The sequence below is a fragment of the Hippopotamus amphibius genome, chromosome 4 (assembly GCF_030028045.1).
Source record: "Hippopotamus amphibius kiboko isolate mHipAmp2 chromosome 4, mHipAmp2.hap2, whole genome shotgun sequence".
NCBI lineage: Eukaryota > Metazoa > Chordata > Mammalia > Artiodactyla > Hippopotamidae > Hippopotamus > Hippopotamus amphibius.
Genome location: NC_080189.1, coordinates 90,925,044 through 90,938,132, shown reverse-complemented (window position 1 = coordinate 90,938,132; position 13,089 = coordinate 90,925,044). Strand labels below are relative to the sequence as shown.

The 13,089-nt window shown below is 40.0% G+C and overlaps 1 protein-coding gene across 1 annotated transcript in view; it reads left to right on the top strand.

Moving 5' to 3' along the window:
• Nucleotides 1–226: 226 nt before the first annotated feature.
• The window catches only part of MAGI2 (membrane associated guanylate kinase, WW and PDZ domain containing 2), a 1,275,509-nt gene continuing 1,262,646 nt past the window's right edge, over nucleotides 227–13,089 (top strand). The window contains exon 1 of the mRNA XM_057732512.1: nucleotides 227–1,267. Coding sequence (XP_057588495.1) covers nucleotides 967–1,267 — 301 coding nt within the window. The 5' untranslated portion in view covers nucleotides 227–966. The remainder of the gene's footprint in view (nucleotides 1,268–13,089) is intronic.

Genomic DNA, 13,089 nt, shown 5'->3' with positions numbered 1-13,089 from the left:
CGAGGCGCGTGGCGCTCGAGCCGCAGCGCCCGGCACGGGGCGAGCCGAAGTCCAGGTGCCGCTGTTTCTGCTGGGGCTCGCCTACATCGGCGCGAGTCAGGGCGTCCTCACAGCGGCTGCCTAGCGCAGCGCTCGGCCGTCGGGAGGCTGAAGAAGGGTCCGCGCTGGGCTCGCAGCCCTTCCTGCCGGCCTCCCCACGCCGGGCCTCGGCTCCCCTCCTCTCCCGCTCCCGCCTCCTCCCGTAGGCTGCCAGGCGGACCCAGCCTGCCTCTCTCTCAGCCTTCACTACCGGGTCAAGCTGCGGAGGGAGGGAGCCGAGACAGCCGCGAAGCGGCTCCCCACCCGCCGCGCGCGTGCCCCTCCTCCCGCTCCGGCCCGCTCCCTCCTCCTCGGCCCTCTGCCTCCTCCCCTGCTGCCAGTTACAGTACAACTAGTACGCGCGCACACAGGCAGACACACAGACACCCGCGCGAGCGCGCGCGGACCCTGCCGCCGCCACTGCAGCTACCATGGATATCGGCTAACAACACACACTCAGGCGCGCGCGCGCGCTCCCACTCGCACCGCGCAGGAGTGGCCCCCGGCATCCCTACCCTCCTTCCCCACCCCCACCCCACCCGCTCACCAGCTCGGCTACTGCTCGCTCAGGCTGCCGCTGCCGCCGCCGCCGCCGCCACCACCACAGCTCTCCTCTGCTGCGGGGCCACAGCCTTGAGTGTCATTCAAGGGACAGCACAACCTCACCCGAGCTCTCCTACCTCTGCCCAGCCGTCCCTGCCATCCTCCCCCTTCCTCGTCCACACTCCATCCCAAGAAGAGGGAAAGCATCGAACAGAGAGGGGAGGAAGGCAAAGTCTGCTCTTCTCACCTCTTGGCCCCCTGGCTCCTCCATCCTCAATTCTCTCAGCACCAAGTCCCCTACCCCAAAGGAATCCCTCAGGAGCTGAGGCGACTCACCCCACTGCCATGTCCAAAAGCTTGAAAAAGAAAAGCCACTGGACTAGCAAAGTCCATGAGAGTGTCATTGGCAGGAACCCGGAGGGCCAGCTGGGCTTTGAACTGAAGGGGGGCGCCGAGAATGGACAGTTCCCCTACCTGGGGGAGGTGAAGCCCGGCAAGGTGGCCTATGAGAGCGGCAGCAAGTTGGTGTCAGAGGAACTGCTGCTGGAGGTGAACGAGACCCCCGTGGCGGGGCTCACCATCAGGGACGTGCTGGCCGTAATCAAACACTGCAAGGACCCCCTCCGGCTCAAGTGTGTCAAGCAAGGTGAGCGCAGCGGCTTGCTCGGCGTTTTGCCAGGGGGCTGGACCGCTCCAGGAGCGGGGCATAATGGAAGGGTGGGCTCGCGTGTGGAAGGGGGTGTGTTGCGCGACGGTGGGGTGAGGTCGAGAGAGAACCGTTAGAGCAAGTGAGCTCTGCCGGGATTGCGAGTGAGGGGCTCAGTGGAAGGGAGGGGATGGTTGCGGTGCGGCGTGCAACTTTGTTTGCGCAGTTATCCCCTCCCCTTTGCTAGGTGTTCGGCCTTGTCTGACCTCGGAGGTGCCGGCGAGCTCTCGGGGCAATTGAATGTGCGTCAGCGGCGCGGCCCGCAGTGGATGAAGAGCTTTTAGGGAGGGAGGGAAGGATGGATGGATGGAAGGAAAGAAAGAGGGAGGGAGGAAGGGGAGGAAGGAGCAACTTGAGGGTGCAGCGGCATCACCAGCCGGGCGGAGGAGTAGGGGGTGGCGGGATGAACGGAGAATTGCGCCCTCCTTTTCGCGAGCTCGACTGAAGACCTCTTGGGGATCCCTGAGCCACTAGTTGACAAAGAAGGGAAGGGGCAGATTGCTTCGGGCGCTTTGACGGGTTTTCCTTAACTTTTTCCCTGCCGCACTCCTCTCTCCCCCTCCCCCGCCCACGGTCTTGTCATGTGGGCACCGCGCGTCACGTGCGCACTGACTAACCCGGGCGCTCACCCCGAGCTGGCCCGCGGGAGGCGGCTCGCGAGGAAGGCGCGGCGTTAACAGAGGGTTCTGGCGTGGGGGTCGCGAGGAGAGACGCGGTTACTGGAATGTTCTTTACCCGGGGGTTGCCCCCTTTGAGTGGAATTTCTCTGTGGTTGGACTCCCCTCTGGCTCCAGATTTGAGCAGAGGGGGGAGGGGGATGTGTTTCCTAGGAGGAGTTGGATGGAAAAGCCAGCTGGTTACAGCTCAGGCTCGGTCAGCTCCAACCTGGTTTAGATGAGCCTCAGCTGAAGGCTGTGATGGGCTCTTGCAGAACTCTCTCACTCTCTTTGCCTGAAAGAAAATTATTGTCCGGAAGGAGGGAAGAGGGAGATAAAAGTTTCTTGGAAAGAGGACAACTTTAGTTCGAATAAAGTAGTGTATCTTTGTTTTACACATGGGATTGCATACGTTTTGTAGCTCACATTAGCATCTCGTGTGTGGCATGTATGTATATGTGCACGTTCACATCAATCTAAAGGTTTGTTGGTGGTGATACATTGTTTGTCCTACCTCAAAGATGGAATTGAGCTGTCATTGAATGCATTTTGAACAACCACTGAATCTTACTACATGATCGACTGTCAAGAAACACTCTTGGGGAGATAGTCTTTTCTATAAACCAGTTTTAAAAGTAAGCAAGTGAAAAATGAAATTCCAGGCAAAATTTCTTAAATGTAAATCGCCATACAAAAAAAGTATTCATTGGAGATTCTTGAGTATTAGTAGCTAATGACTTGAGATAGGGTAATGTGAACGTTGACTTATAGGTCAACATAGATCAACACTGTATGAAAGTGAAGAATATAAGTTTGGTAGGACGGCAAATAGATTATCTTGCTATTTTTCAACATACATACCAGAGGCTCAAATATAGGCATTCATGTTAACGTATTTGATGTCATGGTACTATCTTATAGCAATAGATATAAATGTAAAGTTCTGGTTTTGAGTCCAAAAATCTACGCTACAATTAATGACCATGGTTTGTTGGCAGCAAGGTTGGTATTTGTAGTGGAAAGTGGCTGCAAACCTTAAGGCATTTTTAAATTGGACTAATGAGAGAGGTGATTGTCCTGTTATAGTTTATAATTATGACCATATTTTAATGTACTGATTCTGAGCACTGCGTCTTGAGATGGAACTTCCCGAACTAAATCTAGCAGCAAGAAAAGAAAGAAAGGGAGATTGTTGGGTATGGTCAATATATTCTATAAAATCCAGTGGAAAGACTTAACTTGGAAAAGCGAAGGCATGAAAGCTATTGTTAAATATTGAAAAGCTATCAAGTAAGAAAAGGAATTCTAGCTAACCTGTGATACTTTATAGGGCAAAACTAAGATGAATCTATGGAAATCTTTAAAGGATGAAGCATCTTACTATTAAGATTCTAACAGAGCTTTAAAAAAATCTGTGCACTGTGTTGTGAACTCATGAGCCCCCAGCATTGTGAGTGTTTATGAAGAAGCCAATGACCACGTGCCATGGATTCTTATGTAAGATGGGTACCTGGACTAAATCTCATTTAAATCCTTCCATGATTTGATCCAAGGTAGTCTCTGGCACTCAATTTCTGTGTTAGATTTTATTTGGAAGATTATTGTTTTTAGAACTTATGGAATATATACACATGACGTGATATATTTAGGGAAAATTTCTTTTCATTCTGTGTTAACCTTCAGTTCCAGCTTCACTGGGTCATTGATGATTGATGCTCATAATGATGTTCACAGAACCCGCACAGGAACCTGATTAACCTCCTGAATCACCACTGACCAAGAAACAAAAATAATTGCTTCTTTTAGCTTTTGTGGAAAACATAATCCTCTTTTATATTCTTCTATGTATGGTGATTCATATACTATCCCCTTGTTGAAATCTTTCTTTCACTTGTCAAATAATAGATAGGTTTACTTTATCATTGTAAGCAAAGTGAAAATTTCAGAACAGTTATAGTGCCTATGTGTCTTGGATTTCGCTACAGACTTCACTTGCTGGAAAAATATTTAAACTCTTGACTCAGTAGTTTTATTTCTAGACAACCAATAAATTAGCATAACTGAAAAACTTAAACATGGTTTGTTTAGCAGTTGTATTTTTTAAATTAATGAGATAGTTGATTTTTGAGTATTCAGACATTGGGTATTATACGGAAACTACATATATAATTAGGTAAACTAAGGCAGATTTTGCAAAGAAGTTTGAATAACAAGAATATTGATTAAAAACATCAGATGAAATTGTATTGTTTAATCAGTTTTTATTTATGTGTTTGGCTAATTTTAATCTTTGTTATAAGATTAAATTACAATTTTTTAAAAAGGTGAACTACCAGAATTTTATGGCACACTAGACAAATAAATGTAGTTTTCTACATTATTTAAATGTTTTAAAAGCCATTTTTGAAAGCCATTTAATTAAATTCAGGGGATTCCTTTTTTAATTTAAGCTGCTTTTAATCCACACAGTGATGAGTCATATGAAAAATACCATTTATTGTCACATCCTATTATTTTTTTATAAACTATGGCTTTTTAGTTTATAATAATAAACTTTTCTCACCAAAGTATTTAATTCTAAATTAGCTTTCTGTTCTATGATGTCATTAATACAGTCGACCCAGTTGAAGGAAGTTTCTTTAGTGATTTTGAGATCTATGCTGAAGTGCTGAAGGTTTTTTTTTGTCTTTTCTTTTTGAATTTGCACTAAAGTTCACAGCAGCCAGTTACATAGACCATTGTGTCCTACATTCCTTGCTACTGCATCTAAAATCACATGGGGACCTACATAGCCTGAACTTATTTTCCCATTTAGGATCTCACAATGCAAAATAAAAGGCAAAAAGTTTTCTAATTCTTTCCATGTAGAAGAAGGGCCAAATAAAGCCTTTGAAATTCAGTTCTAGAGAAGATGTACATTGCTCTCCCTCCTTTCAAAGATGCCTTCAAAGGAAAGTAGACCCACATTTATTGAGTCATGCTTTCTTTTTGACTGACCTCAAGCTAGTATCATGGAGTTAAACCTCTATGCTTCCTTTATTTGAAAAGCTGAAAACAAATTGTGTCAAATTTTCTCCAAGATTGATTTTTCCTCCATAGAAATTTAAGTATGTGAATTTTATTGAGTTGTTTAAACAATTTGAGCAGTTAATTTTTTAGGATAAAGTATCTTTAATGTTTTGGAACAAGGTTGATGACACAATTACCTTTGGGCTTGATTTGTGGGGAATGCTACTTTAGTTTTCCAGTATATTTTTTAATGTGCATAATTTAGATAGTATGACCCTGATTGCTAACTATGACCTTTTGGTTTTTTTATGTGTTTGTTTTGAATGAGAGTAATCTTGGGGTGAAATCACAGCTAACGTATGTAAGTGCCACCATTTCTGCTCTTAACGTTTATATGGTGCAATCTTTTGCAGTATTTCTTACTCCCACTTTCCTTTTTAGTTGCTTGAAATTCACACATTCACTTTCATAATGAGCAAAAAGTTTTCACATTTGACAACCTGACTGCTTGTAGTTTAAACAATGGCTTACAAATGCATAGCAGTCCCTGGCTGAATCATTTCCCTCAAGAGCTGTGATAGAGTAGCCATTAAATGTAGTCTCCTAAGTAGTCTGTCTGGGTTTGAATCCCGAGTATGCCATTTAGCATTTGCTATATAAACAAGTTATCTAGCCTGGGGTAGTAATAGTATCTTGAGAATATGAAATGAGTTATGTATTTAAATGATGTAGTGTCTGGCAAATAATAAGTATTATGTAAGTGTTAGTAAATGTTATTCCAAACATATTGGTCATTTTGAGCTAGGGACATGAAATGTTTTTAACTTTCAAGATATTTTACACTTAACTGAAGACTGAAAAATAGAAAATGATTGACTAATTAATAGTATGAGTAATTTGCAAGTAGTAGTCTTGAAGTCTTTCTGTAGTGTAAACTAAATCTTTGAAAAGCATGAATGTGAAGAGTAAATGCCATTAAGTGGAATGGAACATACTTTCACCTTTTAAAAATAACTCTCACTGATACTGCCTTTATGTGTAAAGATCTGTTTTACATTTATTTTATACTCTTTCCATAGTTTATTTTCACCCAGTAATTTATTTCCTTTGTACCCATATCTATTCTCCTAAACAGTTGATGAATATGTTGAATCATTTACTCTAGGCTTGACAAGCATAGAAATCCTATTAGAATTCACTAATTTAAGCTTAGGAATTTATTTATACTCCTTGAATGTGACTACAGTTAGATATACTATCATGTTTTAAAGTAGAACTTTTATTTCTTAGCTAGAAATCAAGACCTCATAAAGAAGAGCAATAACAAAACAGAATTAATTCCTGTGTTCACAGTCAACCATGTATGATAAAGAAAAATACATCAAAATTCACAAAAAGTTTACTTTGCATTTGTAATCATTTCAGCAGCTCAGTATGAATTATTCTCTATATTAACATTTTCAAGATGAAGCAACCAGCAGTGTATCTACCAGCAGCCTCCCCCAGTGATTTTAGCATTTCAGCTGACTTAATCCCATCTTACAATTCAGTAGGAACATCTACCTTGAAGGTCCACTGTCCAATATTAATTTTTAAAAATCTAAGCTACAATCTGGCTATTTATCATGGTAAGAAGCATGGAATAGAGTCTTTTAACTTTCTTTTTTTTTTATTATTTTTTTTTCAGGTACAGCAAGTTCAATCATCTGTATTTATACACATATTCCCATATTCCCTCCCTGCCTCGACTCCCCCCCACCCTCCCTGTCCCAATCCTCTAAGGCATCATCCATCCTCGAGTTGAACTCCCTTTGTTATACAGCAGCTTCCCACTGACTATCTGTTTTACAGTGGGTAGTATTTATATGTCTACGCTACTCTCTCACTTCGTCTCAGCTTCCCCTTCGCCCCCTGCCCCACCAAACCTCGAGTTTTCCAGTCCATTCTCTGTATCTGCGTCCTTGTTCTTGTCTTGTCACTGAGTTCATCAGTACCATTTTTAGATTCCGTATATATGAGTTAGCATACAATATTTGTCTTTCTCTTTCTGACTTACTTCACTCTTTATGACAGACTCTAGGTCTATCCACCTCATTACATATAGCTCCATCTCATTCCTTTTTATAGCTGAGTAATATTCCATTGTATATATATATGCCACATCTTCTTTATCCATTCATTTGTTGATGGGCATTTAGGTTGCTTCCAAGTCCTGGCTATTGTAAATAGTGCTGCAATAAACATTATGGTACATGTTTCTTTTTGGAATATGGTTTTCTTTGGGTATATGCCCAGAAGTGGGATTACTGGATCATATGGTAGTTCTATTTTTAGTTTTTGAAGGAACCTCCAAATTGTTTTCCATAGTGGCTGTACCAACTTACATTCCCACCAACAGTGCAGGAGAGTTCCCTTTTCTCCACACCCTCTCCAACGTTTGTTGTTTCCAGAGTTTGTGATGATGGCCATTCTAATTGGTGTGAGGTGATACCTCATTGTGGCTTTGACTTGCATTTCTCTGATGATGAGTGATGTTGAGCATCTTTTCATGTGTTTGTTGGCTATCTGTATATCTTCTTTGGAGAGATGTCTATATAGGTCGCCTGCCCATTTGTGGATTGGGTTATTTGCTCGTTTGGTATTAAGCTGCATGAGCTGCTTGTATATTTTAGAGGTTAATCCTTTGTCCGTTGTTTCATTGGCAACTATTTTTTCCCATTCTGAGGGTTGCCTTCTAGTCTTGTTTGTGGTTTCTTTCACTGTGCAAAAGCTTTTAAGTTTCATGAGATCCCATTTGTTTATTCTTGATTTTATTTCCATGATTCTAGGAGGTGGGTCAAAAAGGATCTTGCTTTGATGTATGTCATAGAGTGTTCTGCCTATGTTTTCCCCTAGGAGTTTTATAGTGTCTGGCCTTATATTTAGGTCTTTAATCCATTTGAGTTTCTTTTTGTTTATGGTGTTAGGAAGTGTTCTAATTTCATTCTTTTTTGACTTTCTTAGTATTGCGACTCTTTAGTTATTTATTCTGTTCCAGTCCCAGCTCCCTCTCTTCTGTTTACAGAAAGGACTGATGTGATATTTCCTTTTATAAAAATAAATTATAATTAATGTTGTATAGATAATTTAGGAATAGGTTTATAATTACTGATTTTACATAGACTTATATAAGGATATACATCTGCTTAAAACTGTTGTAAAATGCTCATATTGTTGTAGGAAGTTAATAACTGCTTCTATTACATTGCATTGACATGTTATTAACTCTATTAAAAAAGACTCCATTTGGAGATTAATTTTTTTAAACTTTAAAAATTTGTTTTAACTTTAATATGCAGTGTTGTCTGCTTTGGATAGTCTAGAAGTAACAGAAAACAAGTTTCCTTTTTTGACAATTGATTGAATACTAACTCAATTGCATCCAGTGCATCTATTTTCAAGGATTCGATCCATGAAAACAGATGCACAGTAGGTTAATGAGTGGATGTTTTAAATGAGTGATTAGATTTGTTTCAATATTTAACCTAATTTTATAGCTTGTTTTACCTTGGAAAACATTTTTCCCTGTAACTGTTACATGAACACATGTCAGGCTTTCTGTTATTTTCAGTTATTTTGTTTTACTTAAAAAAAATTTCACTTTTAAAATCATGGCAGTCATCATATATCTGATACTGGCCCCAAACAAATATGTGACAGAAGAAGGAGTAAACCTTCATAGTGTGAAGTAAAAGACATTTTGAACATGTTTATTTTTCTAATGATAAAATTTGTAGAATAATTTTTTGAACCTCTTAACTGCCTTTAGTAAAACTCATGCATATGAAATCAGAGATTTTTCTGTAAATATCCATAGGTTTTAAGTGACTGTGAAATGAAATAGGAAGAAGCAAACTTGTTTAATAAAAAGTGTATATTTTATTTATCTATTTTTCACATTACATTGTGTTTTAAGAAGTTTCTTGAAACATGAGTTTGCCAGATGTTACAATGACTTATTTATATTGCCATGGATTACAGGTAGCATAGAGGCTGTTTGCACTTTACACTGTCACTTGGTAGATGATAATGTCTGAGTAAAAATGTTAAGTGCAAAAACCAATTATATTTATATTTTAACATTTATCATTTTATAGGTGAGCAGTGGTGCTTATCCTAGTATTTTGTATCGCTGTGCAGAGGAAGGTACATATTTAGCTGGAATATATATTAATACAAGGATAACAAGTGCTGTAGAAACCCGCAGATTAATCTAGCAACATACCCTAAGCTTGTCAAAATCTGATTAGCTGGATTGCAAGCACGAGCAAGTTTCAGAGGTATGAAATGTCCACTGTTGCATCTGTGAAGCATTCTGATCAGTCCACAGTTGAACCCAGTTTGCCTTTCTTTGCAGTCTGTGCTATAAGGATGTTAAAACCAACTCTTTACTAGACAAAGTTTCTTAAAAAAAAACAAGCGTTAATAGAGACAGTACTATTTTACTATAATTATATACTGTGATAAATATCACTACATCATACTACAATATATAAATGTATCAAAATAACGTGCAGTATGCCTTAAATTTACACAGTGTGTTACACGTCAAATTTATTCAATCAAAAAAATAACAAGCATTTAGGTTTAAAGGGTCACAAAAATCTCCCGAAAGTTGTGGCTTATTTCCAAAAGCACCCTGAACATGAATAACTGTAATCTTGCCTTTCTGGGAAGTCAGGTACTTAGTGGATGGCCATTTTGTTAGGGCTGGGGCCTAAGTACACAGAAAGAAGTTGATTCCTCTCTGGAAGAGCAGGAATGTTATCAAAGATGCTCTTACCTATCTGCAGTTAAAATACTAAAACCTTCCTTCTTAGTATTTCTTCTGAAACATTATCTCTAACATTATCTACGTTTTCTCTTTGGTTGGAAGTACCTTTTCTCTCATTTTCTTTAGTTCAGTGTGGGAGAGTCACTCTAGTGAATAACAAATTTGTTCTGTCCTGCTTCCTTGTATACATGGAACACACACACTTTTGAAACACTAGTGTTCAATGCCAGTTTAATTAATTAATTAATTGGCCACACTGCGCAGCATGAGGGATCCTAGTTTCCTGACCAGGACTTGAACCTGCATCCCCTGCAGTGGAAGCATAGAATCTCAGCCACTGGACCACCAGGGAAGTCCCTCAATGCCAGTTTTTAAATCAGTAGTCCCAGAAAGGCATTTATGCATGTGAGGATACATTTTGGTCAAAGAGTTACATAAAATTATTCCATGTGTGACAAATCTAGCTGAAAAGCTTGCATAGGCACCCATAAATTTTCAACTGTGAGTGGTATTTTTAATCCTTACAAGCTGTGATAATGGGAGACCACAAGACATAGTGAAATCAAGTTCCCAGAAGATTTCTGTTTCGTATATATTTGTTGTTAAGAAATGATAAGAGTTTTATAGTTTAGATTTTAGTTATATTTATTTACATCACCAAGTGGCTGGTGGGCTACAAATCCCTAGGATAATGTCTTTTTAAAAAAATTTTATTATTTATTTATTTATTGGCTGTGTTGGGTCTTCGTTGCTTCTCATGGGCTTTCTCTAGTTGCAGCGAACCGGGGGCTGCTCTTCATCGTGGTGCGTGGGCTCCTCATTGCGGTGGCTTCTCTTGTTGCGGAGCACAGGCTCTAGGCACACGGGTTTCAGTAGTTGCAGCACACAGTTGTGGCTCAATATTTGTGGCACATGGGCTTAGTTGCTCTGTGGCATGTAGGAATTTTACTGGAACAGGGATTGAACCTGTATCCCCTGCATTGGCAGGAGGATTCTTTTTTTTTTTTTTTTTTTTTTTTTTTTTGTGGTTCAGACTGCCTGCTTGTTGCCTGAATTAAACATTGAGCTCTTACTATGTCCTTTGAATAAAGGGGCAGGAGGATTCTTAACCACTGTGCCACCTAGGAAGTACCCTAGGATAATGTCTTAATGTTAATGTAACGAAGGAGCAGAGATAAGGGGCAAGCATTTTCATGAACTTGATAACATATTTACAGAGTAGTTTAAATTGCACTGGTTTTGATGTCTCAGAGTAAAATAAGAGGACTGGATCCAACATGCTATAAAAATATGATATATTACAATTCTGAAGAAGGAATCACTTAAAAATAAGTTAAATGATGCCTAACTTATGTGTTTAGCTAAAATACAGATACTAGTGTTGCTTTCCTGAGAATCTGAAAATGTCAAGACAAACTAAGCTTAATTAACATGGGTCCTAAGAGGTTTTGTTATGAAGTGGAGAATATAATATTTTGAATTACATTGATGTTTTAATTCAAAGCCATTTTCCTTATGTCAAATTAATTTGCTTTGGAGTGTGTATATATGAATTTATTTTTATTTATTTTTAGGTGTTTTGGGTCTTCATTCCTGCATGTGGGCTTTCTCTAGTTGTGGCAAGTGGGGGCTACTCTTTGTTGCAGTGCGTGTGCTTCTCATTGGTGGCTTCTCTTGTGGAGCATGGGCTCTTGGTGCATGGGCTTCTGTAGTTGTGGCATGTGGGCTCAGTAGTTGCGGTGCACAGGCTTAGCAGCTCTGCAGCATGTTGGATCTTCCCAACCCAGGGCTTGAACCTGTGTCCCCTGCATTGGCAGGAGGATTCTTAACCCCTGTACCACTGGGGAAGTCCCCAAGGGGATTTAAATAGACTGTAAGAGACTTCCTGCTGTGGTCTTGCCAGGGTTCCTTCAGGAACTCCCTCTCGCCACAGGTGGTCTGTATGTTGGGTGGTGTCCATGGTGGTTGGACCAAATCTAGGCCGCCATCATGTGCTGCGTGCTGTTGTGCCTATATGAATTTATAAAGTGCGTATTTACCATTAACTTTACTAAGAACTACTTAAAACTTATGATATCTTTGACAGCCCTAACACTATGCTAACCTACTACTGTGAATCAAGGAAATATCCTTTTATATTCTCATCCCAAGTCTCCCTTTTAAAATTAATTGGAAATTCTTCATTGTCTAGTGTGAAGAGCATCATGACACCCTTTATCTTTAGGGAAATTGATTCCTTTAGCATTGACTAAGGAGATGCTTTGCTTCCATTGAATGTGCTTTCAGAGAGACTTTAGAAAGTCACAAAGTTATTAGAGACATTGTTGGTTGTCTACCTGGAATGCATTTCTTCTTTTCCCCCTCACCTCATTCCTTACTGAACAGGACGCCAGTTTTGTTCAAGTATCCACACGCTAATGTGATGCTGTGCCATGTGTTTCATAATATGTTGGCCTTATCCCAAGGGGATGAACTTAAACTAGTCTAAACCAAACATGGTAATTCCATATCTTTGCCAGTGATTGTTTTAGGAAATGGCTTATAATCCAGTTCTAAGTAGTGAAAAGTAAAGAAAAGCCCCTTGGGGACTTTCTGAGAAACTTCTTAATAGCTAAAATAAGATCCAGGACAAATCTATTCATTTTTTGGTCTATGGAAGTTGCTGTACATGGAGGTGATACCTGGAGCAGCTGTAGCCATCTTGTGATCATGAGGAGAGTGGCCAAAGGTGGAGAATGACAGAACTGAGTGATAAAAAGTTACTGGCTCCTTGATGATTTGCTAAAATAATGAGCCTAGAACTAGTCCCCTCTTAGGACTTCTTGTTATTGAGCTAACAGTATGTAAAATACTTTAAGCCATTTGGATTGGGTTTTCTGTTATTTTGAGGCCAAAATCTTCTGATTGACATAACTGTAAAATGGTATAAAAATAGGTATTTTATTCCCATTTTATTGTTTTGGGGAGCATTGGTGAATATCTTTCAAAAACAGAAATCTATTTGGAGAATAAACCCAGATGTATTTTCCTGTAACATAAGCTCAGAAAAATTCTAGGTATGTCTCCATTATCTCATTCAGTTTTGTTCTGGTTGGACCTCTGTTTTAAATTCCAGAACATTGTAAGCATTCAGAAGTAAAATATGTGGGAACACAAATTTATTTTAACATTGTCCAAAATAGAACATAATCAAGAAAACAAATCAGCTACAAAAATATACCCATCAATGCATGCCAGAAACAACTTGAACTAGTTTTTGAATTATATAGTTTTTACAAATGTGT